This window comes from Ceratotherium simum, chromosome 33 (assembly GCF_057802395.1).
Source record: "Ceratotherium simum simum isolate JZ-2026a chromosome 33, ASM5780239v1, whole genome shotgun sequence".
Classification (NCBI taxonomy): domain Eukaryota; kingdom Metazoa; phylum Chordata; class Mammalia; order Perissodactyla; family Rhinocerotidae; genus Ceratotherium; species Ceratotherium simum.
Window position 1 is genome coordinate 4832655 of NC_141932.1, and position 27036 is coordinate 4859690.

At 56.3% G+C, this 27036-nt stretch overlaps 3 protein-coding genes across 4 annotated transcripts; 2 read left to right on the forward strand and 1 right to left on the reverse strand.

Moving 5' to 3' along the window:
• Positions 1–865: 865 nt before the first annotated feature.
• Positions 866–4345, reverse strand: ZNF524 (zinc finger protein 524). 2 transcript variants are annotated; one of them, XM_004439089.3, is made up of 2 exons: positions 3874–4345; positions 866–1909 (listed from the first exon to the last, which is right to left on the reverse strand). In XM_004439089.3, the coding sequence occupies exon 2, from the start codon at positions 1868–1870 to the stop codon at positions 1091–1093; it is 780 nt and encodes a 259-aa protein (XP_004439146.1). In that variant the 5' UTR covers positions 1871–1909; positions 3874–4345; the 3' UTR covers positions 866–1090. The 2 variants fall into 2 exon arrangements, with proteins under 2 accessions (XP_004439146.1, XP_087277210.1); XM_087421084.1 differs by lacking the exon at positions 3874–4345 and adding an exon at positions 3499–3612.
• FIZ1 (FLT3 interacting zinc finger 1) lies at positions 4143–11015 on the forward strand. The gene is given in 6 exon segments (XM_087421083.1): positions 4143–4240; positions 4242–4303; positions 4306–4429; positions 6234–6591; positions 9677–10296; positions 10298–11015. Coding segments are annotated over 6 exon segments (1752 nt in total). The 5' UTR covers positions 4143–4223; the 3' UTR covers positions 10869–11015.
• A 7925-nt stretch (positions 11016–18940) lies between these two features.
• On the forward strand, positions 18941–22223 carry ZNF579 (zinc finger protein 579). Its single transcript, XM_004439088.3, has 2 exons — positions 18941–19038; positions 20095–22223. The coding sequence occupies exon 2, from the start codon at positions 20097–20099 to the stop codon at positions 21780–21782; it is 1686 nt and encodes a 561-aa protein (XP_004439145.1). The 5' UTR covers positions 18941–19038; positions 20095–20096; the 3' UTR covers positions 21783–22223.
• Positions 22224–27036: the final 4813 nt, after the last annotated feature.

Below are 27036 nucleotides of genomic sequence, written 5' to 3' on the forward strand. Positions count from 1 at the left end.
TTCACACTGCTCTTCTCCTATACTTTCTATAAGCCTCGCCCCTAACTCGGTGCCCCCCCCCCTCCGCCCTCAAGCAGCTAAGACCAGTCCCACTCGGCCGTTCCTACTAAGCTCCCTCTCTCTCAGGGACTTCCCTTAGTTACTCCTCCCTTAGGCACCCCCTTCTCTCCCCTGGGCCTGAATAGCCTGAATGCTCACGGCTCAGTGTCTTCTCTTAACAGTTAAGTCCCACCTCTCCTGACACCTTGCTTTCCCGCAGTTTCCCCATGAAGCCCCTCCTGTCGGATAAACCCTATCTACTCCCTCTAAAGGCTCTCTCACTTTCTGCCCGTCAGCCTCTAAACCAATTTAAGCCCCACCGCAGTTCTCAGCACCTTCTCCTAAGCTCTGCCCGTAGGTCTCACCTCCTGCCCAATAAGCCTCGCCCCTCAGTCCCAGCCCCGCCTCCTGCTCCCTCAGCCCCGCCCCCGAGGCCCTACCCCTTATCTACCTAAGCCCTACCAAAGTTGTCAGTCTTGCCCACAACCTTCAACTCAGTTTTTCCTTCCAAACAGGGTCAAGATAAAGAGATGGGTCAAACTGGTGGCTGCAGAATTTCCGGGAATCTGGCTGGAATGGGGAGGGGGACCTAGCGTCACGTTTGCACAGAAGGCTCAATGTTTTACTTAGAGTGGATATTATAGGGAGTGCTTTGGGGTCTGCTGGAGATGGGAGAGAAGGCAAAGGCACCAAATTAATGAGGCACAATCATGGGGTCCCCCCAAATTCCATGTGCTCCTATCGGGGTGGTGTAGCGGCAGAAGGACATTTGAACGGAGGAGAAGGGGGGGCCAGCCCTGCTACCATCACTGAACACACGCAGGAAGCCAGTCGGCAGAGATTTATTTCCACGGCCCCTGCCTCCAAGGGCCTGTTAGTCCGGGGGAGGGTGGCAGGAGGCAGCAGGACCCTGAAGTTTAGGTCCTCACCCTCAAGCCCCTCCCACAACGGGAAGACCACCAGACACGAGGGTGTCCCGACCTCCCTGCCCAGGCCCAGCTGAACTCCCAGCTCTAAACCTGGCCCAGGGAGCAGTAGCCGGGGTTGCGGGTCAGGCCAACTCCTTGCCCTCCAGCTCCTCCTCATCGGCCCCCGCCGTGGCCGGGATGCCCTCGTCGTCCCATGGTGGTTCAGGCCCTGGGTCGCACAGGGGTGCCCCCATGGCCTCCGGGTGCTTGCGTTTGGCATGGCGCCGGAGCGTGTTGGCCTCCGTGAAGCGCAGCCGGCAGACCGGGCACTGGTAGGGGCGCTCCCCGGAGTGGACGCGGTGGTGGTGGGCCAGCTCGCCCGCCTCGCGGAAGCGGCGGGGGCAGAGCGGGCAGCGGAAGGGCCGCAGGCCGGCATGGATGTTGCAGTGCCGCCGCAGGTGGCTGGACCGCTTGAAGGTCTTGCCGCAATCCTTGCACTCGTGGGGCTTCAGCTCCGAGTGCGAGATGCTGTGGCGCTCCAGGTCGGAGAGGTAGGGGAAGGCCCGCAGGCACACCGGGCAGAAGTGCGGGGCCTTCTTAGGGCCGGAGCCCTCAGGCCCGCCTGTCGCTGACCCTTCAGAGACTGTATAGGGCACACCCTGAGCATCGATCAACAGGAGGTCACTGCCACCGCTGCTGCCCACCGGGGCTGTCACCCCCTGCGCCAGCGGGGGCTCCTGCCCCGACTTGGGGGGGCGGCCCCGCTTGCGAGGGAGGGAGGCCTTGAGCGTCCGATTCGAGGAGGTGGCCCCCCCGGGACGTCGGCCTCGGCGGCCCCGGGGAACAGGAGGAGGTAAGGCCAGAGGTTTCTCTTCCTCCCCGGGCAAAGGCGAAGGCAACAGGTCTGGGCTGGGGGTGTCCATTGAGCAGTGGGGGGCTTGGGTCTGGGCACTGGAGCCGGGCTGAGAGGAGAGAGGGGGCAGCCGTCAGTGCAGGGAGGGTCTGGAGCACCCCTTGTCCCCCAGCACCTTGCCATCCCTGGGTGCGAGTGTCTCGACCTGGGCATGGCTGACATTGACCCGGACGCACAATCATAGCCACGCTGGTGGGTAAAATGGCAGGATAATTCTGTACCGCCTGGTAACCTGGTAAACCAGCACGGCCCTCGGGCCCCACAAGTACACCCTAAGCCTCCCTTACCCCTCCCCTGGATCTCGACGTTCGGGGCCAACTTGAGCCGAAATAAAGAAAAATCGTCAGTGGAGGATAGAGTCCAACTGAGGGCACAGGCTAGTACTGCGATCCTCAAAACTGAGAGCCCATCAAACCCCAGAGCCACAGGGGCCTCTGAACCGTGTTTGTCCCGCCTCCTGACTGGCAGAATGGGAGGAGTTGGGATTCAAGACTTGGAAGAAGAAAGGAACTGGTTTCAGGTGATGCTTAGCCCTGAGTCGTGGATGAGGACATTTATCGGAGCTGTTAAGAGTCTGGGCTCCAGAGTCAGAGGTTCTGGGTTCGATTCCCGAGTCTGTCACTTACTCTTTGCAGGGCCTTGGGCAAGGCGCTCACCTCTCTGAGCCTCAGTTAAGCCTTTTGCAAAACAGGATGAATAGTTCCACCCACTCACACAGACGTGCCGTAAGGATAATACGCATAAAGCGCTCAGTACACTGTAGCACTTAGGAGACATGAGCTCTTATGAATAAGGGTAAATCACCCCCATTTTCCAAATGGGGAAACCGAGGCACCAGAAAGCCAAGCCTGTTGCTCACGCTCCCTCTGCCAGTAAGTGGCAGGGCCAAGACTCGACCCAGATCTTGCGGACCCCAATGGCCCAGGGAGTGAGAAGAAATGGAGCCAAGGGGACATCATGGGGTCCCTTAGCCCTGGGTTAGAATGCAGCTCTGCCGCTAATTAACAAGTGGCTTTGCCTTTCTAAGGCAGTTTCCGCCTCTGTAAAATGGACATAGCAGGGTTGGTGGATGGCACACAGTAAGCACTCAGTAAATTGCTGTCACTCCCTCATCATGATCATTAGAGCCGGGGACCAGGGGACTGGGGTGTAATAAAGGGGAGGGGGAGAAAGCACAAGTGCGGTTAGCCGCAGGGGCTGCAGGTGCCACGGCACCCCCTTGGAACAGGCACACAGACTGAGGTCCGGAGAAGGGCGGCCACTTGTCCATGAGCGCAGGGTTCGCTCCCGTGGGGGAAGGGGGCTGGACTACAACCTCGGTCCCTGGAACGGTGCCCTCGCCCCTCGCCCTCCGCCCGCCCCGTGCAGGCGCGCGCCCGTCGGCCCCGAGCGCGGGGCGGGCCCTGCGGGGGCGGCGGCCAATGAGCGGCGCCGGGCCGCGGACGGCGAGGGCCGCCAGGAAGGGGGTCTGCGCGCGCGCGCCCGGGCCGGCTCCGCGGGGCGCGAGGTCGGCGCGCGCGGCGGGGCGAGCGCAGGAGCAGGAGCAGGTGTGGGGGGCGCGCCGCACGAGCGCGCGGCCCCGGGCCTCCCCTCCCTCCGCTCCCCTCCCCCCGCCCGGGCCCCCCGCCTCTCGGGTACCTCATTTGCATGTCGCCGGGGCTCGCGGGTGTGCGCGCGCGGGGGGCGACGGGGCCGGCGCGTGGGAAGGGGCGGGGGCCAGGGGGCCCTGCCCCTCGGCGGCGCGCGCGCGGAGCGGCCCCGCCCCTCGGAGCGGACGCCCGGCGGCCCCGCCCTCCCCCTCCCCTTCCCCGTCGGGCCCGCGCCCGCGGGGAACAAAGGGGACGCGCTGGGTCCTAAGGCCCGGTCACGTCCGCGCCTGCAAACCGCGCCTGCGCACCCGTCGCCCTTGCTGGCCCCTTGCGGGAAATAACCCCACCGGCACATCCCCAGCCACGTAGAAATGTCTTTCCTCCCATAAAGCACCCAGCCGGTGACCCAATCAAAGACAGGTACCGAAAGGATGAGGAGCGGGAAAATGGCTGCTCGTTCCCGTAATTAACATGGCGCCTGACAGGCTTCAAAGCCCAGTGGACGGCTAAGCACAAGATGGAGCCTGGTTTTTCCTCCTATCTCTGTATCGCAGTCGGCGAACTTCGATTTCTCTTTTCTCCTAATGCAACTCTACATCCTACTCAAGAGGAGTCTGAGGCTGCGAAAAAGGAATTTAATCTGTCCTTATCTGCGTTGTCATCCGCCAACGATGACACGGCGGGGAGGAGCCTCGCGCAGAGCCTATTGCCCTTAGTCTGTATGGCGCCGAGGGTCACCCTAAGTCCCGCCCCTTCTCCCTGCCCTCACCCAAGATGGCACCAACCTGGCTTCTATAACCCCAGTGCTGGGAAAGGGACGGGAAAGAGGGAGAAGGGCGGGCGGCGGGGAGGGGGAAGCCAAGAGGGCGGGAGAAAGGTGGAGTGCGGGGGAGAAGGGAGCCAAGGCGGAAGTCGAGGGGCCCCCCGGGTGGAAGTGACGCTGCCCCCGCTGCCCAAAATGTCGGCGCCCAGAGGGAGGTGTAAGTAATTAAAGAGGAAAGCCGACTGACTTTCCCGGCCTCCCGGGGCCGCCCCAGGGCTCCAGAACCCCCGCTCCGTACGAGCGAGGTGGACTCGCCCGGCCGCGGGTCCCGCCTGACCTGCCCCCGCCCCGGGTGCCCGGGGCCGCACCTTTTAGGGACAGGAGGGAGGGGCACAAAAGGCCGGCTCGCGGGGCCTGGGTTCTCGAGCAGACTGGGGAAGGGGGGGGCCAGACCCGCAGGCGATGGGGTGGGGAGGAGGCGGGGCTTAGTGACTGCTGGGGCGGAGCAACGGCTGGGAGGAGCCTGAGCGGGCGTGGCTTAGAGTGGAAGTGGGCGGGGCTTGGTAGAGGGAGCGAGGTTGTGGGTAGAAAGTGGGAGGGGCTTAGGCAAAGGGGTGGGGTTTGATGAGGGGGCGTGACTAAAAGGATGGTAGGCGGGCCCTTGGTTGAAGAGTCTTAATTGGGGCTGAGTGGGGAAACAGAGCTCAGGGTGAACGTGGGAGGAGCTTAGAGTAGAAGGGGTGGGGTTTGTCTGGAGGTGTGGCTTAGAGAAAGTGGTGGGCATAATGAGGGAGTCGGTTAGGCGTGTAATTTGGGAAGTTTTGGTGGAAATATCAAGTCTTTACAATGCAGGTGAAATGTCTTAGACGAAATGGGGCGGGACTCAGAGGGGCTGAGACAGTGAGAGGAGTTGAATGGAGGGGGTCTTGGCAAGGACGGGGCTTAGAGGCTGGGTTTAAAGGAAAAGTTGAGTGGAGTTTTGGGGGCAGATCTTAGTGAGGAGATGGTAGGACTTAAAGAGGAATCTCGGAGGAACTTAGTGGATAGCAGTAATCTAAACAGTGTACCTGTTGAGTCCTTGCTGTGCGCCCGCCTATGTAAGCACTCAGCACACATTGCTACATTTTGCTTAGTCCTCACCACCACTCCCTGAGTAGGTATTCCCATTATCCCTATTTTGCAGACAGAAAGGTTCAGTTGGTTTTACCCGAGGTTCCAGGACTAGTTCTGGTCGCCCTGGAAGGTTGACTCAAGTGCGCTTAGCCCCAGATCTTTGTCCTCTCATTCGCTAAGCATGTGAATCTTCTTCTGACGGTGGCTTTCGTCTTCAAAGAAGAGTGAGAGGGGCTTGCGGAAGGGAAGGGGCTTGTTAGGGAATACAAGAGCCTCTGGGAACAGTGTGGGGACTTTGGAAGGAGTGGGCGGGACCTGAACAAGAGTGGGTGGGGCTTAACTACAGTGGGTGGGGTTTGGAGAAGAGCAGTGGTCCTTTCGAAAAGAGGGAGAGAGGCTTAAAAACACTCAGTGGCATACAAGCGACTTGGCAGGGATTAGGTGGATTGGCAGATGAGTGGGAGAAGGGGTTGTAGGAGAGTGGGAGGGGCTTGTGGAAGGGAAGGGATTTGTCAAGGAATACAAGAGGCTCTGGGAACAGTGTGGGGACTTTGGAAGGAGTAGGAGGGACCTGAACAAGAGTAGGTGGGGCTTGACCACAGTGGGCGGGGCTTAACCCCAGAAGGCGGGGCTTTGAGAGGAGCAGTGGTCCTTTCAAAAAGAGGAGGACACGCTTAAAAACAGTGGCATAGAAGCAACTTGGCAGTGATTAGGACGATTGGCAGATGAGCGGGAGAAGGGTTTGTAGGAGAGTGGGGGGGGCTTAAGGAGCAGTGGGCGTGGCTTGGAGGGCAGTGGGCCGGGCTCCCAGGGAACAGGTTTCGGGTCTGTGAGTCCAAGGAGCCTGATGGGGGAGGGCTGATGGGGAGGTGACCCCCTCACCCCCCCTTCGTCTCCCCCTGCTCCAGAGAGAGCCCCCACCCGCCACTGCCCTCGCGCCACGCCACCATGGATGACGCCCCGCTGCCGGCGCCCCCGGTCCCCGCCCCGGCCCCGGCCCCGGCCCCAGCACCGCCCGCTGCCGCCCCCCGCGTCCCGTTTCACTGCAGCGAGTGCGGCAAGAGCTTCCGCTACCGCTCGGACCTGCGGCGCCACTTCGCCCGGCACACTGCGCTCAAACCCCACGCGTGTCCGCGCTGCGGCAAGGGCTTCAAGCACAGCTTCAACCTGGCCAACCACCTGCGCTCGCACACCGGCGAGCGGCCCTACCGCTGCTCCGCCTGCCCCAAGGGGTTCCGCGACTCCACCGGCCTGCTGCACCACCAGGTGAGTCCCGCAGGCTGGCCGCGCGCCGCGCGCGCCCGGGGCTCTGGGCAACACACCGCTGACCCAAGGCCCCCGCCCCCACCTCCTCCCCTTGGAAAATTTTTCTCTCCTTCCCTCCCTTCCTGCCAAAGCACCCTGGCGCGTCAAAACATGAGCATTTCTCCTCCAGTCACCACCCAACCCACACAGTGAACCGTTTATGGTAAACTTCCGCACCTATAGCTCCTCCCCACTCCCCTCCCCTGCTCATACCCCCACGCATGCCAGCATCTGCAATTTTGTGTTTATCATTCCCTTACCGTTTTTAAAAATAGATTTACCATGTATGTACTTAATTCCTTCATTCAGTGATTATCTACTGAATGCTTCCCTGCTCCCAACACCTGGTCACCAAGGTGAAACCAGTACAGTCTCTGCCTTCGGAGAACTGACATTCCGTTGGAGGTGGTCAGTAGCCAGGTAGATGACCAACAAGAAAGCAAAGGCACAAGCAGAATGTTCTGGAAAGGGAGAAGTGTTGGGAAGGAAATTAAAAGCAAAAATAAAAAGTCGATGTCAAGAGTAAAGAGGAGAGAGCTGTGAGCTACTGGACAAGGTGGGGAAAGTCAGGGCAGGGTGATGTTTGAGCTGAGACCTGAAGTACGAGCAGGAGTCTGGCATGGGAACAGCATTCCAGGCAGAGGGAACAGCAGGTGCAAAGGCCCTGAGGTGGGAAGGAGCTCAGTGTGTTCGAGGAAGTGATGGGAGACCATGTGGTTGGGGTGGAGCGAGGCTGGGCAGAGTGGAAGGAGGTGAGGTGCAAGGCAGCCGGGGGCTGAGTCACGTACAACTTTCTCTGCTGTTGTAAAGAGTTGGGATATTATTCTGGGTGCCAGATAGTCATGCCTCGAGGGTAAGTAAAACCAGATGTGTCACTGGTCTTTCACACTTGTCCCCTTCTCCCTGTCCTCATGGTGTCTGCCTTGATTCAGGACCTCACATCCTGGATGTTGGCCCCAAATTTCTAAGTGATCTTCCTGCCTCCTGTCTCTCCCTGTCACGTCCAGCCTCTGCGAATGTCACAGAGTGACCAGGACCACCCCCCCCCTTAAAACCCCTGATCCTTAGGATGATGGGGAAGCTTCTTAACTTGATGTGACATACACAGCCCTCTGAGGTCTCACCCCTGCCCAGTGGTAGGTTATAATTCAACTGAGCATTTAATGAGCACCTAGAGTTTGTAGGCACAGTGCCAGGCTCTTTGGGAAAAAAGGGAAGAGACAGACCGACACAGTCCCCATGGCCTCCCAGAGCCAGGAGTCTGGTGAGGGAGACATTAATGGAACAACCAGGTTAATAAATGTCAAATTGCAATTGAGACATGTGAGGGCAGAGGGTCACTGTATTCTGAGGCTAATACAAGAGAGATCTGAAGTGTCTGGGTCAGGGACGGGGCCAGGGACGGTTTTCTGGAGAAAGAGGTGATGAATGGGCTGCCTCTGAAGCATGAGAAGTAGTAACCAGGCAGCGGCATGGTGGTGGTGGAAAAGGGCTTTCCAGCCTCTGGGAAAAGGACCAGCACTCTCAAGGAAGCAAGGCAGGCTTTTGAGGAACTGGAGGAAGGCCAGTGTGGCTGGCGCACAGAGCCCCAGGGGCGCGGGAGAAAGCTGGAGATTCTGCTGGGCTTGTGGCACCTACTCTGTGCCAGACTCTGGATGTACAGCAGTGAGTAAATCCAATATGGTCCCTGTTTTCGCCACCTTTACCTGATGGGGAGACAGACGACACCCAAGCTAGATGTAGATGCTGAGTGTGATATGAGCCATAAGCTCTGAAGAGAGAGGTTGGGTGCAATGAGAGAATAACATGGCAAGCCAGGGGCCTACATTCAGGGAAGGATTTCCAAGGAGGTGGCAGATAAACTGAGACTTACAGAACAAGGGAGGAGCCTGTCATTGGAAAGAGCATTCCAGGCAGAGAAAACAGCACATACAAAGGTCCTGAGGCCAGGACAGCCTTGTTGTGTTGGAAAGTCAGAGTGGAGAGAGAAGAAATTCAGCAACAAGATAGTGTTCACCACACCCACAGGGTACTCCTGTCGCATCACCACGTCTAGAGTCAGAGTGGCAAACGGGTAGCACTCCCAGTCCCTTCTCCAAATCCATGCCCCTGGTAGACATGACTAATCAATCACTACACTCCTTCACGTGCAGCCTCAGAGTTCTGCCCACAGATCCCCAGACAGACACTACCAGTCAGTAGGACTCTGCATTCACCACCTGTCTCTGCTATTCGGGACTCTTAAAAAATAAACCACAACAGCCAATATCTGTAAGGCACGGACTCACTAGCCACATTTCAAGTGCTCAATAGCCACATGTGGCTAGTGGCTGCCATTTTGGACAGGACAGATATAGAACATTTCCATCATTGCAGAAAGTCCTGTTGGACAGTTTTGCTCTAGAAGGTTGGACATTTACCTCGAAAAGCCACCTCTTACCCTAGAGGATTATGAAAGACCCTCTCCACCTCCCCCCAAATAGCCACTGGTTTAGAGGACATCTGTGGGACATGGGAAAGTTTATCAATAATAATTCTAGTTTCTAGGAATTCTGTAGTTATTTGTGATGATTTTACCCTATCCTCTTGGCAACCCTGTGTGATGACACGCCTTGCGCCCATTGTACAGAGGAGAAAAGCAGAGTCCCAGAGATGCAGTTACTTGTCCAAGTTTTCACGGAGAGTAGAAGGCCGAGATGGGGTTTGAACCCAGGTCTGTCAGTGCTCAGAGCCCTAGTACTTAGCCACCTCCCCAGGGAGTCCCAATCTCCTAGGTGGGCTTGTTGAAAATGAGTAGGAGTTAGGAAGAGCAGAAGGAAGAGTTTTCCCAGTCTGAGGGAACAGCACGTGCACAGGTCCTGAGGCTGGAGGGACTAAAAGCATGTTAGCGTGGCCCAAAGCAGAGAACGAGAGTGAGAGAGTTGAAGCTAGATCTTGGCCTTGTAGGCGTGGCAGGGAGCGTGGGCTGCATCCCTCTGAGAGTCCAGGAATCTGTCCTGTGGGCTAGACCCTTAGCCCTGATGTGTTCTCCCTCCCGCCCCCCCAGGTCGTCCACACTGGTGAGAAGCCCTACTGCTGCCTGGTCTGCGAGCTCCGCTTCTCCTCACGCTCCAGCCTGGGCCGCCACCTCAAGCGCCAGCACCGTGGGGTGCTCCCGTCCCCGCTGCAGCCCGGCCCAGGGCTGCCGGCCCTGAGCGCACCCTGCTCGGTCTGCTGCAACGTGGGGCCCTGCTCGGTGTGCGGGGGCTCGGGGGCCGGCGGCGGAGAGGGCCCAGAGGGGGCAGGCGGGGGCCCAGGCAGCTGGGGGCTGGCGGAGGCGGCAGCCGCAGCGGCAGCCTCACTGCCCCCGTTCGCGTGCGGCGCCTGTGCCAGGCGCTTCGACCACGGCCGCGAGCTGGCGGCCCATTGGGCCGCGCACACCGACGTGAAGCCTTTCAAGTGCCCGCGCTGCGAGCGCGACTTCAACGCCCCTGCGCTGCTGGAGCGGCACAAGCTGACACACGACCTGCAGGGGCCCGGCGCGCCCCCCGCGCAGGCCTGGGCCTCGGGGGCCGGCGCCGCCCCAGAGACGGCCGGCGAGGGTGGCGCTGCGGAGGCGGGCGGCGCCCAACCGGCCTGGGACGGCGGGCTGCTCCTGGGCCGCTGGGGCGGCGTGCCCGAGCTGGGGGCTGCTCCCCGAGGGCGGCGGGGAGGCCCCTGCGCCCGCGGCCGCGGCCGAGCCGTCGGAAGACACCCTGTACCAGTGCGACTGCGGGACCTTCTTCGCGTCGGCCGCGGCGCTGGCCAGCCACCTGGAGGCGCACTCGGGCCCGGCCACCTACGGCTGCGGCCACTGCGGGGCGCTGTACGCGGCGCTGGCGGCCCTGGAGGAGCACCGGCGCGCCAGCCACGGCGAGGGCGGCGGGGCGGAGGCGGCCGCGGCGGCCCCCGAGGGGGAACCGGCGTCCGGGGAGCCCGCGTCCGGCTCGGGCCGCGGCAAGAAGATCTTCGGCTGCTCCGAGTGCGAGAAGCTGTTCCGCTCACCGCGCGACCTGGAGCGGCACGTGCTGGTGCACACGGGCGAGAAGCCGTTCCCGTGCCTCGAGTGCGGCAAGTTCTTCCGCCACGAGTGCTACCTCAAGCGCCACCGGCTGCTGCACGGCAGCGAGCGGCCCTTCCCCTGCCACATCTGCGGCAAGGGCTTCATCACGCTCAGCAACCTCTCTCGGCACCTGAAGCTGCACCGGGGCATGGACTGACGGCGCCGGCCGCGCCTCCACCCAGACAGCCCTCCCCCGGGGCTGGACGCACGGCCCGCGCCGGGGGACCTCCCGAATCCAGACTCGGGCCCCGAGGTGAGGGGACCCTGGCTGGAGAGATGGGGCCACCAAACACCCACACAGGCCCCTGAGCTGGGGGACAGCGAATAAACAGAGACATTCCTCAGCTCGGGGTCCCAGATCTACGGAGAGACTCCTGACCTTGAGGATCCGGGAATACCTGCTGTGCACCCCCAAATCAACAGGCCCCTAATCTCTGGGGACCTAGGAACGAGAAATGGGTCTCCACAAGTGCTTCTCATCTTGAGGGCCCTAATAATTATAGATGGGCACCCCTCCCGCAAGGGAGGACTGCCCTTCTCCCTGAGAGCCATCATTCCCAACGACCTTGATCTGGAGAATGTGGGGGACCAGGTCCCCGAGTTTCCCTGGATCCCTTCCAAATGCTACCCACCAGAGTCACTGGTGCCCCCCAAAAATGCATATAGCCGGAATCTGCCTCTCCCCGCCCCCAGTTCATTCCCTATGCGGAAAGAGGACCAGGGTAGATGCCCCCTGCCCTCAACCCTCCTCTCCAATTAGGTCTCCCTCCCCACTGCGGAATGGATCAACCCTAGTGATCTTCCCCACCTTCAAACACTAGAATAGGCTGGTTCTAAATCCCCCCGCCCGGTAGGATGGATTGATCCAGATACACACACCCCTGTCCACTGGAATAGGCTGGGCCAGGTTACGGCCTGTACCCCATTCTCCTTAGAGTGAGTAGGGCAGACACTCCTCCCCTTCCTCTAGAGTGTGGACCAGTCCACGTCCTTCCCCATCCTGTGAACTCATCTGAGTGGGAGGTCGTGGACACTGGGGTTTCTCGCCCGCTCTGCTGTAGCCCCTGTTGGTCTTTCTCTCCATCTCTGTCGGTTTGTCTGTCTCTGTGTTCCTCAAAACCCCAAATGGAAGGGGGTTTTGGCTAAAGGGTTCCCCCCGTGAGCCTCAACCTCACCCCTCGTCCCACTCCTCAATGTCTCCAGGACTCCAATAAACGTCATCCTGTCAGTCACTGCCGTCTCATTTTCTGACCCTTGGCTCCAGAGAGGTGGGGATTTCTCCCTCCCTGACTTAGGACAGGCCCCCTAAATAGAGACAAATCCTCCCTCCCTCCTGAGAAATCTCGAGTCTTTTAGATAGCACAGGACCTTTCAAGTTGAAGACGGTTTGTCTCATCTAAATGGAACCCTGCCCCTTGAACACAAAATCCACCTCCAAGAGAGGGACATGCCCCCTGGAAGTCAGACACGCCCTTTAGAAATCACCAATGCCATAGGATATGCCCCCTAAAAACCAATCTGTCTCCTGAGACACAAGTTCCTACCCCTTGGAAGAGGCTCCGCCCCTTACACTCTGCCTCTCAGCCACGGAATTTGTGGGTTAGATGCTGCATCTAGCATCTTAGAATAGGATCCACCCATCAGAGAATGGGTGGGCCCTTCAGATTGCCTCCTAAACTCTGGATGCCATTCCTGTACTGAGGGCCTATTCCCTACCGGGCATTGTAACCCCCTCTGGGGATCCAACTGTGAACACAATAACTCCTCGTGGAGTTGATATTCTAGTTCGTGGGCGATGGGGTGTGGAAGAGAGTACTCAAACGAAGAAGGTCATGTCAGATGGCTATTAGCACTCTGAAGGAAATGAGGAAGGACGTTAAGAAAGTGGGTGGCTGGGCTATGCCACCTGAGGTGTGGTGGTCCTTCTCGGAATGCCTTCTTGGCAGAGGTGGCATTTGATCTGAGGCCGGAAGGGTGAGGAGGGACCAGCCAGGAGGACACCTGGATGGGCCCAGGAGGGGAGTGAATGCAGAGGAGGGAGGAATGAGATGGGGGGAGGGGTAAGCAGGGGTCAGGTCTCGCAGAGTCTGGTGGGCCAAGATAGGCATTTGACTGTGCTTTCCCGGCAATGGCAAGCAAGAGTTTAAGTGTGGGTAGATGTGATCACTCTTGCACTTGACAAGGATCCCTCTGGCTGCTGAGAGGAGGAGGAACTGGAAGGAGCAGAGTGAAAGCAGCAGAAGGCTACTGCAGTCCACCAGGAGAGAGGGTGGGGCCTGGACCACAGGGATGGGGAGAAATGGTGGATGCAAGATGAATTCTGGAGGTAGAATGTGTGAGTGCGTGTGTGTGTGTGTGTGTCTGTGTGTGTGTGCATGTGAGTGTGTGTGTGTGTACTGGAGAGGGAGGAATCAGGAGGGACTGGCTGGGTGATGGCACTTTGTATTAAGACCAGAAAACCGAGGAAGAACCAGTTTGGGCGGGGGCATAGGGGGATCAAGAATTCCATCTTGAGCTTCTTAAATTTAAGATGCCTGGGAGATGGGCATGCTCTAATGAGGCTGAGGATGTGCACATCCTGCGATGCAGTAATCCCACTGCTAGGCGTGAACCCTAAAGAAACTCGTGTCCCCCTGCACGAGGAGACAGGTATGAGAACACTCGCCACAAGAATGTGTACAGCCCCAAACCAAGAACAACTGAAATGCCCACTGCTGTGGTCTGAATGCTTGTGCCCTCCCCACCCCAAATCCATATGTTGAAATCCTAATGCCCAATGCGATGGTATTTGGAGGTGGGGCCCTTGGGAGGTGCTTGAGCCATGAGGGCGGAGCCTCATGAATGGCAGTAGTGACCTTATAAAAGAGGCTCCAGGGAGATCCCAAGCCCCTTCCACCATGTGGGGACACAGGGAGAAGGCGCTGCCTGGAACAAGGAAGAGGGCCCTCCCCAGAAGACGACCATGCTGGAGCCTTGATCTCGGACTTCCAGCCTCCAGAACTGTGAGCAATAAATTTCTGTTGTTGATAAGCCACCCAGTCCATGGTATTTTGTTATACCCTCCCGAACAGACTAAGACATCCACCAACAGTACAGTGATAAATAAATGTTGGTATATTATGCTATGGAATACTATACAGCGACGAGAAGGCATGAGTACAGATACACACAATTACGTGAATGAAAGTTACAAAGAAGCCAGATACATAGAGTATGACTCCGTTTCTGTAACATTCAAAGCAAGCAACACTAAGCTGTAATATTGTTTAGGATGCACTGTGGGTAGAAAAGCAAAGAAAACATTTTTCCATAACTCAGGACAGTGGGGTTTGACAGGTTAAGCTCGGGATGGCACATGCCAGAACCTTCCATGGGCTCTGGGGTGGCTGCTAACATTCCGTTTCTTAATCTGGTGACCATTTTATAATTATTCTATAATTGTGCATTTGTATCGTACCCTTTTAATCTACGTGTCTTATATTTTCACAAGAAAAAACATTTTAAGGAAGGAGACATACATATGTGGGGAGAGAAAACAGATAAGAGATTGGCATTCAAGAAAGACATTTTGTCTGGAGATCCACGATTTCCCTTTTTGAAAAGGCTCCAGGTGAGCCCCAGGGGGCCCTCATCCTTAGAGATATTCCTCTCCATTCTGCCACCGCCACCAGGGAACCAGGAACCAGACTCACCCTTCAGGGTGAAAAAAAAAAATCTTCTGCTTTGAAGAAACAAGACCCGCCCCCTTAGACACAGGCACCGCCTCTAGGGACAAGACCCACCCATTTCCAGATGGGCTTGGCCTCGAGAGACCGGGGCCTGGAAAAGTGCTAGGGTTGCCATGGAGATGGCCGCTGGCTACGGAGTAATAGGGACCTCAGAAGGCTCCCGCCCGCTCACCTCCAGCCCGCCCTTTCTCTTCTGAGACAGTAGCGAAAGGGACTCACCCCATTTCCCGAGTGTCTCCTGAGTGCCAGGCGCTGGGCCGGACCTTCTACCTAACTGGCCTCACTGTGGCCCCATTGTATAGACGTGCTAATTGAGGCTCGCAGGGGTTTACCCTGGGGGCTATCTCAATCCCTCCAGAGCATCAATTACCGTCCAGACGCTGACCACTTCCACGCAGCTGTCTGTCGGAGCACCTGATTCTATACCTGCACGCTCGCCTGGGCTCCCATCTCCCCGTCACCTCAGGCTTCTCCCCTTCAGGGGCGTCCCCCCGCCGGAACCTGAGCCCCAGTCCGCCTGGCTCCTCCTCACCCTTCATCCCCCTTTATTCACCCACAAATATTTGTAGATGTGCGAGGCTCGGTGCTGGGGGTAGAGCAGTTACACAGACAGGCCAAGCAAACCCCTGCCCTCGGGGAGATTATATTTCAGAGGGAGGGGAGATATGCCATCAATGGGTGATCACAGGTAGCCCAATGCTTGTTTGCGATACATACACGTTGAAAATTAAAGCAGAGCCAGGACTAGAGGTGACCGGAGGGCTATTTGCTAGGGTGGATGGGACAGGCGCCTTTGAGGAGATCTGAAAGAAATGAGGGAAGAAAGGGAAACTCTATGGAAATCTAGAGGACGGGCATTCCAGGCAGGGGAAAGGCATGTGCAAAGGCCCTGAGTCCGGAAAGCAAAAAGGGCGTGTGGCTGGAGCAGAGCGAAGCAGAGGGAGAGAGTAAGAAATCAGTGGTGGGAGGCCCCAGGGGCCAGACAGGTAGAGTGTTATAAGCAGGCTGCGAGGAAGTCGGAGAGGAAGGGATGGGGAGCCCCGGGAGGATATTGGGCGTGGGAGTGACGTGATGCGATTTCTGGGTGCTGGAGACTGGATGGGAGGGAGAGGGGTTAGAAGCAGGAGAGCCAATGAGGAGGCGGTTGCGGTGGGAATGGCATCCAAGGGTGCAGCCCTGAGCCAATCAGCGCCAGGTCCCGCCCCCCCCCACCCGGAGCCTCCTTCCCAGCCCCAGGCCCCCTCTCTCACCTGGACCCGCGCCCCACCTCCTCCCTGCTCCCCGCCTCGGCCTCCCCTGCATCCGGCTGGGCCTCCACGCGGGTCCCACAGGAATTTCTCTAAAACACTAATCGGATCATATGACTCTCCAGCTTAAAACCTTTTCAATGGCTTCTCAGTGCACTCGGAGTGCGTCCAGCGTTCAGCCGGACCAGTCGCTCGTGCAGCTCCGGCCTCTCTCCGCCACACTGGCCGCCTTTGATGCCCCAATCCAAGGCCTGGGAGCTCCCCCAAGGCAAGATCCCGCACACGCAACATGCTGATCTCTCTGCTGGAAATTTTCTTTCCTACTATCCTCATTCCTGAATTCATTTCTTTTTTTGTTAGGAAAAAATATTTTAAACCTTTAAAATATAGATAATAACACACACACACACCCTAGGCATATACTCAAAAGAATTGAAAACAGCCACTCAAACAAAAACTTATACACAAATGTTCATAACAGCACTCTCCACAATAGTCAAAAGGTAGAAACAACGCAAACGTCTATGAACAAATGAATGGATACACAAAATACAATGGAATATTATTCAGCCATAAAAAGGAATGAATTACTGATACATGCTACTACATGGATGAATCTGGAAAACATTATGCTCAGTGAAAGAAGCCAGTCATAAAAGACCACGTGTTGTACGACTCAGTTGATGTGAAATGTCCACAGTAGGCAAGTCCACAGAGACAGAAAGCTGACTATTGGTTTCGAGGAGCTGGGGGGAGAAGAGAATGGGAAATGCTGCTTAATGGATCCAGGTTTCTGTTTGGGGTGACGAAAAAGTACTGGAAGTAGATAGTGGGGATGGTTGTATAATAACATCATGAATGTCCTTAATGCCACAGAATTGTACACTTTAAAATGGTTAAAATGGTAAATTTTATGTTATGTGTATTTTATCAAATAAAAAAGTACACACACACACACACACACACACACTCATATACTAACTACCAGCTTTAAAACATGAGCTACACCTGACTCCCCATAAACCCCCTCCAAGATCTGATTGTCTCTCCCTTCTCAAAGGTAACCCCTACCCCGAATTTGGTGCTAATTGTTTCCACGGATGCATTGAGACTTTCACTCCATATGTATATATCCTTAAAAATATAGTATTATCAACCAAGTGCTTTTTTGTGTGTGTGAGGAAGACCAGCCCTGAGCTAACATCCAATGCCAATCCTCCTCTTTTTTTTTTTTTTTTTGCTGAGGAAGACTAGCCCTGGGCTAACATCCGTGCCCATCTTCCTCTACTTTATATGGGACGCCACCACAGCATGGCTTAACAAGTGGTGCCTCGGTGCGTGCCCGGGATCCGAACCAGCAAACCCCAGGCCACCGCAGCGGAGCACGCGCACTTAACCGCTTGTGCCACTGGGCCGGCCCCCCAAATGCTTTTCAAATCACGCTCCTGATCCACCATCATTTCTCCCATCTCTTAGTGAAATGCAAAGACTTACTGAGACTCACTAGCTTTGAAACATTTTAGCGCCTCACTCAACTGCTCTGCAAAATGGGAGAATAATGTTACCCACTTCATCAGGTAAGGAGGAACAAATGGGTTTGTGTTTGTGAAGCACTTACAAGAGTAAGCTATCATTTATTTTCATTTTATTTATTTCTATTATCCCCATTTATTTCTTTTTCCTTCACTTTTTTGAGTGTGAAGCCCATTCACATGGTTTCAAATCCAAAAGTACAAAAAGATGAGAGTGTGGTAAGTTGCCGTCCTGGGAGTTAGACAATGTTGCTGGTTCCTTCCCTCTTCTTCCAGACACAACCCACTGATAAGCACAGAAGGAACAGCCTGCAGGCTGTTCTCTGCCTTCTGTTTTTTCTCCCCTTCACATTATCACTTGGAGCTTTTCCATATTTTTACACGACGAGCTTCTTCATTCTTTTTTTATGGATACATGGCATTCCACTGGGTGGATCAATCGTGATTTATTACTCGGATCCCCTGCCGATGGGCACTTAGCTCATTTCCAGTCTTTCACAGTGATGCGCAATCCCACACTCGTTAACCTGGTACAGACATTGTTTTCCACGTTTCTGAGAAGATCTCTCTGAAGGATAATTTCCAGGATTGCTCGCTCGTTAAGGCTGTTCTAAATTTCACTCACCCAGCCATGTACGAAAGGTCCTGTTTCCCCATACTCTTGCCAGCAATGCTGAGCATGTCTTTCGCCTTAAACAAACAGCGTCAAGCTGCAGGCACACTCCTGCAACAGGCGTTTCTGCTCAGCATTAGGTATTTGAGATGTGGCCGCGTTGGTACATTTCTCTCCCGTTTCCATTTGCTCCCCTTCCCATTCCTAACCTTTGGCTTTCATCCGGCAGGTTTCAGCTGAAACATTGTTGCCTCCAGGAAGCCTTCGGGAAACACTCTCACTCCCAGCGTCAGCTGAGCTCATTGCCCTCTCCGATCTCTGTATTCGCACTGCATCCTGTTTCCTGCAATAGAACACACTCTCCAAGAGGGTGACAGCATAGCATCTGTGTCTGTCTGCCTCCTCCATCTGACCGTGAGCTCCCTGCCGACAGGCTCCAATGGGCTCTGTCTTTGCCACTGTAGCTCCAGCACCAAGGACAGAGCTGGCCCATAGTAGGTGCTCAGTAAATATTGGTGGCTTGGGATCCAGCAAATATCTGTAGCAAAATAAATGCAGAACTAGCCTACAGTAGGTGCTCAGTAAACACCAGTCTCTTAGGATCGGATGAATATATGCAGGGCTTATCACAGAGGGGAAACTGAGGCTCAGAGAAGGGAAAGTCACCGGCTCAGGCAGTCGAGTGAAGGCTGGAGTCAGGTTCTACCCAGAGCCCATACTCTCCCTGAAGCCTCTGTCACTGCCTCATTCATCTCCCTCCCCTGGTCCCCCCCCTCCCCCAACACAGTGCCTGGCACAGATAGGACCTGATAAATGTGTGTTTGTTGAAGGAATGAATGAATATGTGTGTCTGTTGGGGAGGGGAGGGGAGCTGGACCCAGCCTCTCAGGCCCCCAGCCCCCTCCTCCCTCTGGGAACCCAGAGGAGTGGCCCCCAGCCCCCTCCCCTTACAGGACCCAGGAGTCCAAACCACCCTCCCTCCCCGCCCCCTGGGTCCCCTCGTCCTCCGGCTTCCGGCTTCCCAGCCAGTCTTTCCTCTTTCAGGCTCCGCTGAAAGGCCGGGTTTCCGGGGGGAAGGCTTAGGCGGTGACACCGAGCTCAGCCTCCTCCACCCCCCACCACGCTCGGGGCCCTCCCTCCCTCCCCGCCACCACCGTCGGTGCTCGGCGGGCCGCGGGGAAGGAAGAAAGGAGCAAAGGAGGCGGAGGTAAGAGCCGGGCACCGGGCGATCGGCACCGAGCCGCAGGCCCCGGGCTCAGAAATCTGCAAGGCCTCCACCCTCGGCCCCAATTCTGCTGATCTTGCCTGCGGGGAACCACAGGCTGGGCCCAGCCAGGAGATCGGCCCCCCTAGGGGACTTAGGGCTTCGACCCCCCCACAGCCTTCTCAGGGATCCAGGGGCCTGGCCCTCAGCCCTCTCCTCCCGGGGGAATTCTGGCAGCCGGGCCCCCAGCCCCCTCCTCTCCCTTGTCTTAGGAGCTCAGCCCCCTCCCCCAGCCCTCTCTGCCATTGGGACCCAGGAATCCATACGCTTCACATACAGGAGTCTAGCTCCTGGGTCCCAGTCATCTCCCAAGCCCAGGGTCCCAATCCCCAGCTCCCACCTCTCTCAGTCCCAGGAGTCTGGGCCCCCAGCCCCCTCCCTGCCCAAGAGGCTGAGCCCTCCTACTCCAGGCCTCTCCCGGCCTCTCCCAGCTGCAGCGTCTAGGCACCCACACCCCATTTCCCTGGCCTCCCCATTCTGAATCCCACCCTCCACTCCACTCCAGCACCACAGGCTGGTTCCCAGCCCCTCCCAGATGGTTCCAGCGGGGCCCCTGGAGAAAAAGCAGTTGGCTGACTTTGTCTCTCTCTGTCTCCTCTTCTGCCTGTATCTCTGGCTTGTTCTCTGTCTCTCGGCTTCTCTCTCTGTCTCCCTATCTCTCCCTACCTCCATCCTGCCGACTTTCTTCTGATCTCTGCATCTGCACCCTCTCTCCCTAAATCTCTTTGTTTTCTCTTCATTTCTGTCTCTGCTGGGTGTCCCCATCTCTCTCTCCTGCTCTCACCACCGGTGTCTTTCTGTTTCTCCCGGTCTCTGTCTCCCTATCTCTACTTCTCTGCCTCTCATCTCTGTCTTTTTCTGTCGGTCTGCCTCTCTCCTTTGCCTGGCTAAATATCTGACCCTCTGCATGTCCATCTCTCTCTGTCTCTGCTAATCTCTCTGCCTCACCCCCCTTCCACCCCCACCCCATCTCTCCATCTCTCCCCTCTCTCTTTACAGGCATGGATCCGCAGCCCCCTCCACCGGCCCAGGGCAGCCCACCTCACCGTGGCCGGGGCCGTGGCCGTGGCCGAGGCCGTGGTCGAGGCCGAGGCCGGGGCAGGGGGGGCACTGGAGCTCCTCGGGCACCCCTGCCCTGCCCCATCTGTGGCCGCCTCTTCCGTTTCCCCTACTACCTCTCCCGACACCGGCTGAGCCACTCGGGCCTCCGACCCCACGCCTGCCCGCTGTGCCCCAAGGCCTTCCGTCGGCCTGCACACCTCTCCCGCCACCTGCGTGGCCACGGGCCGCAGCCCCCGCTGCGCTGCGCCGCCTGCCCCCGCACCTTCCCCGAGCCCGCCCAGCTCAGGCGCCACCTGGCCCAGGAGCACGCGGGTGGCGAGGTCGAGCTGGCCATCGAGAGGGCAGCCAAGGAGGCAGCCGAGTCCAGCTGGGGCTCGCAGGACGAGGGCCTGGAGCAGCCCACCACCGCAGCAGCAGGGGCCATGAAGGAGGAGGCGGCGTGGCCCAAGACGTGGTCCGCGGGGGAGCCTGCCACGCCGGCGGACCCCACGAGGGCTGAGCCCCGGGAGCCGGAGGAGGAGGAGGCCGAGGCCGGGGCGGCGGAGCTGAGGGCCGAGCTGGCGCTGGCGGCCGGGCGGCAGGAGGAGAAGCAGGTCCTGCTCCAGGCCGACTGGACGCTGCTGTGTCTCCGCTGCCGCGAAGCCTTCGCCACCAAGGGCGAGCTCAAAGCGCACCCGTGTCTGCGCCCCGAGGGCGAACAGGAGGGCGAAGGGGGGCCCCCGCCGCGCCCCAAGCGCCACCAGTGCTCCATCTGCCTCAAGGCCTTCGCCAGGCCCTGGTCGCTGTCCCGCCACCGGCTGGTCCACTCCACCGACCGCCCTTTCGTGTGCCCAGACTGCGGCCTGGCCTTCCGCTTGGCCTCCTACCTCCGCCAGCACCGCCGCGTGCACGGCCCGCTCAGCCTGCTGGCCCCGCTGCCCCCGGTTGGCAAGAAGGACGACAAAGGCTCGGGCGGACGGAACTCAGGGAAGGGGCCCGAGGGGGGCGAAGGGGCAGAGTGCGAGGGTGCCTCCGAGGGGGGAGAAGGCGGCCAGAACGGAGGGGATGCCGCCCCCGCCCGGCCCCCCGCCGGGGAGCCCCGCTTCTGGTGCCCCGAGTGCGGCAAGGGTTTCCGGCGCCGGGCGCACCTGCGGCAGCACGGGGTGACCCACTCGGGGGCGCGCCCCTTCCAGTGCGTGCGCTGCCAGCGCGAGTTCAAGCGGCTGGCCGACCTGGCCCGCCACGCGCAGGTCCACGCGGGCGGCCCGGCCCCGCACCCGTGTCCCCGCTGCCCGCGGCGCTTCTCGCGCGCCTACAGCCTCCTGCGCCACCAGCGCTGCCACCGCGCAGAGCTGGAGCGGGCCGCCGCGCTGCAGGCGCTCCAGGCCCAGGCCCAGCCGTCGCCCCCGCCGCCCCCGCCGCCGCCACCACCAGCCGGGCAGGAGGAAGAAGGGCTCCCGCTGCCCATCGCACACATCAAGGAAGAGCCGCCCTCCCCGGGGAGCCCACCCCAGTCGCCGCCGGCTCCCCCTGTCTTCCTCAGCGCCTCCTGTTTCGATAGCCAAGACCACTCAGCCTTCGAGATGGAGGAAGAAGAGATTGACAGCAAGGCTGCCCTGCGCGGGTTGGGCGGCCTGGCCTCCTGACCCTCACACCCACCCTCGGCCCCTCCATTTGGCTCCCCGGTTTGCAACATGGAGGAAGGAAGTTGAAGGAGAGGCACCTCCTCTGTCTACCCACCCGTCCCCTTCCAGCCCTCGACACTAAGGAGGGGGGGCCTGGATCGCCCCTCCCTCCCCATCACCCACTCCCAGGCCCCCGATGCTGGTTAGGAACTGCTCGCCCCAAGACTGCTCTGAAGGCAGGACGACTTGGAAGAGGAGGCGGAGGACATTGGCCAGAGGGATGGAGACTGGGGGACCCCCTGCCTGGCTGTCCCCCATTATACACACTGGACACCATCACCTCTTTGGAACTGCCAGACCCTGGGGTCCCCAGTGAGCAAAGGTCTGTCCCTGTCCCTTGTCTGTCTGTGAATAAATGTGAGTTCGTGAACCTGGAGAGAGTGAGCCTGTCTGTGGGGGCTGGCCGAGGGGATCTGGGGTGAGCCGGGATTTGTCCAACAGGCTCTGAGCTCAGGTGCAGAGCAGGAAGAATGCAGATACCCACATCGGGGCACATGGGGCCTGAGCCGAGCAAGAAACTCAGGAGAAGCAGCAGGAGTTCCAGAAGACAGGTTGCCATCTGCCCCGGGCATCTTCGGGGAGCCCCATGGCCCCCCTGTGGAGTCCCTGCATGCATTCCTTCAGGAAACATTTACAGGCGTGATGCTAGGCCCTGGAGATGCTGAGGAGATGAAAGCCACAGCCCAACCGTGAAGAGCTGGAATTCTAGATCTGCGCTGGCCAACACAGTTTACCCACTAGCCACACATGGCTGTTTCCATTTAAATTGAGAATAAGTAAATACACTTAAAATAAGATCATTTAAATCGAATAAGATTAAAAGTTCAGTCCCTCAGTCTCACCGTCTCAAGTGTCGGATAGCCCCATGTGGCTGGTGGCTACCCTATAGGACAGTACAGATCTAGAACATTCCATCATCGCAAAAAGTTCTATTGGACAGCGCTGTTCTAGATAATAAACTGGTCTGCAATATAGCATCAGGCATTGATAAGGACCCCCAAGAAACCACAGGGCACTATGATGATGGAGCAGGACTGGGAGGGGGGAACCTCTGGTGAGATGACCTCTGACCTTTCGACCTAAGTGAAGACCCAGGTGGAGGGAACAGCAGGACAGCAGGAGCAAAGGCTGTGAGGTGGGTGGGCACTACATGTTTGAGAAACCAGAAAGAATTGGGGGGTGGGGGTGGGAAATGGCATTTTCTAAAAATCCTCTGGGTGTTTTTTTTTGTTTTTAACTCATTTGTTCGGGTCCTAGGAGTGGAGGAGGGAAGGATGTGTCCAAGCCAATCTTCGTTAATCCCCTTCTCTTTCCTTCTATGGACATCCTGCCTTCCCCCATCACCGTCAATGGCTCTCTCTTGCCCTATGCAAATAATGACATTGACCACTTAGGTCTCTTCACACCTGTGAGGCCAAGCAAGAGAGGGGAGAGACGCTCTCCGTTTTCCAGGGCAACAAACCGAGGCTCCGGGAGGGAAGGTTGTTCCCTGGTGTGATGAAAACACCAGGCAGAGAGAAGCAAAGAAGCTGGGAAGATGGTAGTTGAGGGTCAAGGAGGGGAGACGATGACCAGCCAGAGCTTCGAATAATTCCCTCTGTCAAAGATTTAACACATCTTGGCTGAGCCCTTAGAATGGCGCCTGGCAGTCCGTAAGCCCTCAATACGTGTTAGCCCATTTGATTGTCACTGTGTTCACTGCCACCAGTGCTAGATGTTGGGGAAAGAGAGATGAGCAAGACCACCTGGGCACCTGCCCTCGTGGAGCTTACAGACCAGGGGAGGACACGGACAATAATCAAATATTGTCACAATAAATTAGGGTTTCCAAGTGAAACCCGTTCTCCAATGACCTGGATCCTACCAGAAACTGTCACTAAACCTCAGGTGTTGGGGAGATGGGAGGCTGGGATGTGCTTTCATTATATCAAAGCCACCTCCCTCCCCAGGAACCTTCAATGGCTCCCTATTACCACATCTAAATGGGGCCACCATTTAGGGAGCACCTGCCACGGCCAGACATTGTTTCAGCACAATCTTTTGGACAAAACCCATTGAGGGAGGCAACGTCATAGCCTCGTTTATAGAAGGGGCAAACTGAGGATCAAAGCTAAGTAGCTATTTGTCCTACTTCTGTAAGTCATTTGTCCTACTACAAATTGAGCCCTTCATGTTAAATGAGTTACTTTGTGGGGAGGACTGAGGACTGTGCTTGGCACCTGGGAGGAAGGCGTTGCTGTTGTTGCTTTGTTATTATTATCTCCCAGGCTGGTATAGACATGATCTCAGGGAATCTTCACCACCCCATTGGGAACGAGGGAACACCCTCACCACTTTCCAGGAGTGGGAACAACACTCAGAGAGGAAGTCCCTTGTCTAAGATCTCAGAGCTAGGAAATGAACCCAGGATTCGAACCCAGGCTGGACCAGCTCCTCACCCTCAACCCTTAACCAGGTCAACAGAACCCACAAGATCAGCTCCCAGCCACACCACCCACCTTCCAAGCCCCAAAGCATCATCCCCCCCGGGGTTTGCCCACCACCTTCCCCCACCCACACGCTCACTCTACCTTCAGGGTCTGCTGCGTCCAGAGAGAAGCATTCCTAGAACCAAATACAGAACTCACGATGAGAAAAGGCCTTAGAGGTGGAGCCCGCTTCTCCCATTTTGCAGATGAGAAAACAGAGGCCCAGACATGTGGGACAGACACAGGAAATGATAAAGTAACCAAATGATTACTGTCCTTACGAAGCAATAGGAGTGGTGTTCATGAATTGAACCCTATTGCTCATCTTTCCCTGTGCTGAGCGTTTCACATATATGATCCCAATCACATTTGTAATAATAATAGAAAACACCTTTCTTGAGTGTTTACCCTGCCTCTCTTTCTAAGGGGTTACATGGATTAGTTCATTTAATCTTCACAACAGCATCATTAGCTAGATACTATTATGGGCTCCTTTTTTTTTTGTTTTTCTTAAACACCTTTATTGAAGTATCATTTACATACCACAGATTTCACTCCTTTTAAGTGTACGATTCAGTGATTTTTAGTAAATTTACAGGATTGTGCAACTATCACTGCAATCTAATTTTAGAACATTTCCATCATCCCCAAAAGATCTCTTGTGCCCATTAATGGTCACTTCCCATTCCCACCCCCAGTTCCAAGCAACCACTAATCTACTTTCTGTCTCTATAGATTTGCCTTTTCTGGACATTTCTTGTAAATGGATTACACAATACGTGGCCATTTGTGTCTAACTTCTATCACTTAGCATAATGTCCTCAGTGTCCATTCATGATGTAAATTGTATCAGTACTTCATTTCTTTTTATGGCTGAATAATATTCTGTTGTATGGATGGACAGACCACATTTGTCTACCGGTTCATCCATTGATGGGCATTTCAGTTGTGTCCACTCTTTGGCTGTTGTAAATAGCATTGCTAAGAACATGGATGTACAAGTGTCTGTGTGGACGTATGTTTCTGTTTCTCTTGGGCAGATTTCCAGGAGCGGAATTGCTAGGCTGTGTGGGAAGGTTATGATGAACTTTTTAAGAAACTGCCAGACTGTTTCTGAAGGTGGCTGCCCCATTTACAGTCCCACCAATGCTGTATGAGTGTTCCCTGTAGGGGCTCCATTTTACTGAGAAGGAAACTCAAGTACAGAGATGTGAACTGACTTGCCCAAGGTCACACAGCTAGTATGTAGCAGATCTGGATACAACCCCAGGCATTGTGGTTCCAAAGGCTGTGCTCTTAACCCTCAGACAAGGATTCATCCTTACCCCATTCATTCAATCATCCATTCATCCTAAAACTCTTTACTGAGGACCTACCACGGGCAAAGGGCTGTGCTTAGAAGTGGGAGAATCATCAGTGGATGAACAGATGAGGCTACGTTCTGGTGGGAGACACAGAGAAGCAAATATACTCAGCACATGGATTCAACAAATATTTATTCAGCCCCCACTATGTGCTGGGCGCTGTCCTAGGTGCTGATTATCCACTGGTTAACAAAACAGACACAAATCCCTCCCCACAGGGGATTTCCATTCTGGTGGTAGGAGGATGGACATGAAAACACAGTGAGCAAGTAAATGATAAGCATCTTAGGAGGTGATGAGTGCTATGGAGAAAGATGATGTAGGGCCAGGCAGTGGGGCAGGGGGTGGGAACTGCAGGCCTATCGAGCAGAAGCTGGAGGAGAGAGCCTTGCAGACGACTGGGGACATGTCCTGGGAGTGGGCACAGCTGATGCAAAGGTTCTGAGGTGGGTCTGGGGCTGATGTGTTCAGGGAACAGAGAGGCTAATATGACTGGAGTGAGAGAGAGAGAATGAGGGAGTGATGGGGGAGGAGAGCAGGGAGGGGATGGGGGTCCAGACGGGGTAGGGACCTTCCAGGACTCTGCTTTCTACTCCAAGTGAGATGAGAAGAGAGCCTCAGAGGGATTCATGCAGAGGCTGGCATGATTTGACTTCCCTTTTTCCTTTTAACATTTTATTATGAAAATTTAAAAACATATGGAAAATGGAAAGAATTATGGAGTGAATACCTATACACAGGACTCACCCCCTAGAGTTTACAATTAGCATTATGCTCTATTTGCTTCATAATGAACCTGTCCACCTATCCATCCTTTCATCCATCCATCCATCTATCCATCATCCCTCTTTTTTAAAAGCAATAAACTTGCCTTTTTAGAGAAGTTTTAGGTTCATAGCGAAATTGAGTGGAACTTACAGAATGTTCCCATACATCTATCTTCTAAAAATTCATTTCAAAGCAATTTGTAAATATCAGTTCACGTCACCCCTAATCACTTCAGCATGTATATCATAGGAAGATATCAATTATTTATTTAAGCTTCTTGTCCTTGGTAAAATTGAAATACAGTGAAATGCATACATTTTACATGTTACCATTTGATACATTTTGAGAAATACGTACAGCTGAGTGGCGCAAACTCCTCTCCTATTTTAACAGATTCCCTCTGGCTTCTGTTTGGAGAAGAGACTGGTGAGGAGGGGGAGCAGAAGTCCTCTGAAGCCCACCTTGCTTTCTTTTTAAACAACCTTCTTCTTTTAGAATCATTTCAAACTTACAGAGAAGTTGCAATGATGGTACAGAGACTTGTCGTGTACCCCTGACCCAGGTTGCCCCAATGTTGTCATCTCCCTGCTCTGTGATCATTGCTCAGACTTGCCT